Source organism: Chroicocephalus ridibundus, chromosome 1 (genome assembly GCF_963924245.1).
Source record: "Chroicocephalus ridibundus chromosome 1, bChrRid1.1, whole genome shotgun sequence".
NCBI classification, from domain to species: Eukaryota; Metazoa; Chordata; class Aves; order Charadriiformes; family Laridae; genus Chroicocephalus; species Chroicocephalus ridibundus.
The window spans coordinates 191,996,417-192,001,416 of record NC_086284.1 but is presented as its reverse complement, the minus strand read 5'-3'; the positions used below and the strand labels follow the sequence as shown (position 1 = coordinate 192,001,416).

Sequence of the window (5,000 nt, the reverse complement as noted above, 5' to 3'; positions counted from 1 at the left end):
CCTGCAATCTGCCATCATCAATCTAATTCAATAGAGTGACAGAGCCCAGGCAGTGTGAAACGCTGAACTCTGCCACCGAGTCGGCATCGACACTGCACTGGGTCTCATTACAACTGATGGACCTTACTTCACTAGCAGTCAGACAAAGCAAAAAATGGCATAATTGGTCACACTGCAAGCTAAATCTTCACTTGGACTGTTACATTACAGCCTAGCCTTTGTAAATGGTAAACAGTTCTTAAGAAGCCCTTAAACTGCCTTTAGAAAACACGGCGTTACCGAAACCTGTACTGTTTCCTAACTGATACCATTTTCTGGTCATATGCTACGTAAATACTTGTAGTTTCACAGTCAAAAAAATTACCAAATTTAAAAAAAAAAAAAAGAAAGAGGAGGAATTGTTTGAAATAAGTAACTTGTTGATAAAAATATCAGAACATAAAAATGTAAAATGTATCTTACAACAGGAAAAGAATAATTTTTTTTCAAAAGCTAGGCTGCAAGAAGAAATGCTCAAAATTGTATTCTAGCGATATGGCTTCGGGTATCTCCAACATGAGTACGACATTAATTGCAACAAGAATCACTTGGCGTTTAACACTGCCATTTTCTGGAGAGTTCTGTAGTACTTTCTTGCACAAATTCAGCTCAAGAGTTAAACCCGTAGACTGAGACTGGACTAAGGAAACTCATATGTAACTATAAGAAGAGGAAACTACCTGATTTACTGCAGATACTTTGGGTACGCTGGATATGATTTGGTCAGTGCATCTTTCATTAAAAAACATTTGATGCAGGGAGTGGGAGAAAGGTTTCTTCTTAGGCTTCATATTATGTGTGTGACACTTTAGAGACAAGTGATTGGCCATGACGTGAATTCCTAACAAACAAATTAAGCTAACACTATCCTGTAAATCTTATAAAAGAAACTGCAGCTTTACCTGGGTTTATAAAGCTTTCATTTGAAGAGAAACAACAATAAATGAAATTATTGTACCCTCCTCCCACTGCTTTGGGTTTCCAGTATTAAAATACAGAAGACCCAAACAGTTTGCCTTGGCTGAGAGAAGAACCAGTATTCTTATATGCATGAGAACAGTGAGACAATGTGCTAAAAGGCGAGAAAGCTGAAAGGTGTTTATCCTTCTTTCTCCACATATTGCAACAAATGGGGAAAAAAATCTCTGTGTGTCCCTTGGGCTCCTCTGCACCTTCGTAAGAGAAGACAGCACTCCTGAAAATGCCCTCCTATGAGTCCCGTACAGGCGGGAGGGGACCCCACGGTGTAGGCGTCCCACACGGTCATTCTGGGCTGCCAACGTTCGTGCCCAGCCTCGGTAGACTGGTAAGTGTAGTCAATACTGGGAGACCCCAGGGGTAGTCGGCACTTCTTCCATAAGCTGGAGGGAGCATTCACATACACGCAGTGACCTCTAACGGTTAGAGTCTGAACAGGGCACCCGACTGCTGCGGTGCCAGCCATGGCACTCCCTGGGGACCTCCCTGAGTAGTGGGTCCGACCTTACGCTTTCTGGTCGCAGAAAAATGCCCACCGTCAGGCTGTAAGTCATTTCCGGTGGATATATTCTCTGTTACTCCTTTGTCCTGCAGTCTGGCATAGACAAGCATCGGGTTAGAAGGGGAAGAAGGAAGAAGGGTCCTGACCCAGCATTTCAAGAACTGAAGACAGTTTGGATCCAGTCTCTGCTCCAGGGACTGCATTTTCATTCGTGATGAATGGCATTAGGGTCTTAGTTCAAGCAAAATACTGTAGACAGTGCTGATGTTAGATAATTATTGCATAATTTATAATGTGAAAAATCTTTAAGTAAAAACCCCCACTTGTTCAAGAATATCAACAAATTTCATGCAAGAAACATATGGCTTTAAGCTAGAGTCACTAAGGCAAGTGTTTTCAATTTAGTTTTGGTTAATAGTAAGTAAGTAATAGGATAATACATCCATGTAACAAACCTGTATTTCTAACTGCTGAACCACTTGCATTTGCACCCGACACTGAGCAGTGCTTCTGTCATCCAATGCATGTTCATTGTTAAGGTGCCTAGAGAAGAAAGAGAACACTAGTAATACAGTGTTAAGATGAGGAAAATTTCTTTACGAATCCATTTTTCTCTCCTGTGCGTATGGCTTCCATTAGTTTCAATGGGAGTTCTGCAAAAGACCTAGTCAGAGCATGCCTTAGATACAACAATACAAAATAATAAAACTGATTATTTAATTTAGTTCTACAAACTCTCTGTGTTGAGTGCCAGATACTCCCAGATCACATCTGCCATCTAAAGGCCAATGTAACTGGTTATCAAGATTTGGTAGAGTGACTGAACTGATTTCCACTCCCTGTTCCTAGTGCAGATGAACAGAGAATCACCTTACAAATGATTTTTCAAAACATGCAATGGCTTTTAGGCTCCCTGAACTACTGTGAATTAATGTAGACTTTAAGATTTCTCTATCTGCTCTTCTTTAATTGATAAGCAAAACCAACAGCAGAACATCTGTTCCCTCATCCTCAAAACAGAGCTGTAGGGGAACATCAATGATTTTCACTGCAGTTTCCAGAATTAGCCTCTGAAGTTGATGGCACCGATCGGGCTCCCCAGTCTGAGGAAGAGTGTAGAAGATCAAGGCAGGGGAAGGAACAGCTACACACCTCACACACACAGAAAGCCTCCTGGCAGGGATTCAGCCTACACAGACCAGTTTAGCAAAACCAAACCACACTCTGCAATGGGGAAAGAGGACCTCAGTGAGTGGCTGGCTGTAACTGAAGTACAGCCCAGACCCAAGTGGCTGTCCCCTGTACGTTTCAATTGAGTACAACTTTACAAAGCTCATTTAATATTGTTTTTTGAAGAACAGTGGTTTCAGTATATTCTCTCTCTTTTCCAGAATCAACGAAGTCCCTACTGGAGCTTTAATATTGGGTTTGTTGCTCCACTGAGAAGAAAACGTACGCATCAGGCTAGAGAAAAAATGAGAGCAAAGGAGTTTTGCCTTTGAATGTGGATTTACTGGCTGTTTCCACCGTAGGCATGAGGGGTAAGCTTTGCAGGGACTACGGTCACACATGGTCTCACCATTAGAGGAACTAAGTCATCTATACCATGGCGGAAATATATCTCCTCCTTGTTCTTTTTTAGCAGAATTAATCGGATAATTATTTCATTGGTAATCTATGGGAAAAATATGTTCATCAGAAACAGCAGAAAAATAGAGGGGACTGCATCTCTATTCATCTAAATTTGCCTCTCTACTTAAATCATGACTTCACAGTTTTAGGACGCAATGATAGAGTTGGCAGGTGAGCAAAATACAACAGGTTCTGCTACCCTTGCAAGAGGCACGGCTGGGGAAGAGATATAACTAATTATGAAAAATTTTGTTCATTCTTTTAACAAAAAAAAGAGTATTCATGTGCTTGGCATTGTGCTTGGTAGTTTATGCTAAGTTCAAGCATCACCAAGGACACCACATTTCCTTTAGCTGAGTCATAAAACCTACAATTTATTTATTTTCAAAGGAACCGACATGATGCAAAATGCACGGTCAGTTTTAAAACTAGGTAATTGCTCCGAACGCACCATTCACTAGTTTTCTGAAATTTTGATTCAAAAGAATTTTACTCCCTCAATTATGCGGGCATGACAGTGTGTGGTCTGTTAGTGTCATGGTTTAATGCTTTCAGTTAACTGGATACAAAATTGCTAGAAAAAGGACTGGAGACAGGTTCTACCTCTGCATCATCACCACTATGACCAGTACACGCCACCGTGTTTCCACATGCATGTATGCTCACCTATGTACGCACATGCCTGTACACGTATAAAACATGAGAGTAAGCCATGGTATACGGATAAAAGATCTCCTGGCCTGAGTTTGAGGTTACTGCCTACTCATGTTTATTTATTAGTTATTACAACACCATATGTTTGCACAACACCTTACAAAATAGATACAGACACAGTCCTTGCCCTGAGGAACTTTAAATGCAACAGCGGTATGCAGCGTGGGAGAAGAAAGTCCAGTATAATGTAATTTCAATATGATTACATGGTGACTTGGGAGACTGTTGCATGTTTCTTGGAAGTTAACACAGTAATCTTTGGAAACTCATGAGATATACACATCTCTTATGCCATACTTTCACGTCATGTGGTTACTTGTGCTGTGCATTTTGGAGAAAAGCTATTTTATGGAAACATTAAGAGTGTAAAAATTGTTTTAAGAATTATTTTTTCTGATCTTTCTTGCCTGTGAAGTAGGCTTGCTTTATTTATCATGCATGTACAGGCAATGTAGTGAAAGAAAAACTAGGTCTAATGCATTTTTAAAAACCTCTAAAGTAACTTTTCTCTGTATAAAGTTGCTGCAGTTTTAGGGTCCAAGATGCTGCAATCTGCCAAGACAGACATACATTCTTTCCTCTAGAAGGCTGGGAATCATTCCAAAGGGGATTTTTTTGTTTCTTGTCATGCCTTTTAAGTTATCTACAAGTTGTGCTGGTCAATTTTCATACTTCATCGGCGTATTCCCAATCTTTTATCTTGTCTGCATCCTTTACTAATCCCACGTTAACTTTATTTATAATTGAGAAAACGCAGGGTTTTTTTTCTTTTTAAGGGGAGAAAATGTCTTAGAAGACTGGAAAGTGTTCCTGAAGAGCTGAATTATTGGTTTGAAAGTGTAACATAGACTGTGCAATACACATGCAGTTTATTTCATTATTTTGCTGTTTATTCAGTTGTTGAAAGAAACAGGATTTTCTCCTGATTCTACTTGCAGCATATTAAGAAGTCCGGAGGCAAATTATGAGCTACACATAGCACTATAAAGGAGACTGGAATGGATGTATTATTGATAACTGAACAATATATACAGTACAGCACGTTCTAAAAGAGGTAGATAGGGGAGGATATATTCTAGGAACATCCTGGAATAAATATTGAAGTGGGTCAAAATGTACTATTTTTTTTTTTTTT

At 39.7% G+C, this 5,000-nt stretch overlaps 1 protein-coding gene across 16 annotated transcripts in view; it reads right to left on the bottom strand.

Moving 5' to 3' along the window:
* Positions 1-5,000, bottom strand: part of FOXP2 (forkhead box P2) — a 433,923-nt gene that overhangs the window by 42,386 nt on the left and 386,537 nt on the right. For all 16 annotated transcript variants that reach the window (XM_063323215.1, XM_063323216.1, XM_063323200.1 and 13 more), the window contains one exon: positions 1,975-2,062. In XM_063323215.1, the coding sequence (XP_063179285.1) occupies positions 1,975-2,062 (88 nt within the window). The remainder of the gene's footprint in view (positions 1-1,974; positions 2,063-5,000) is intronic.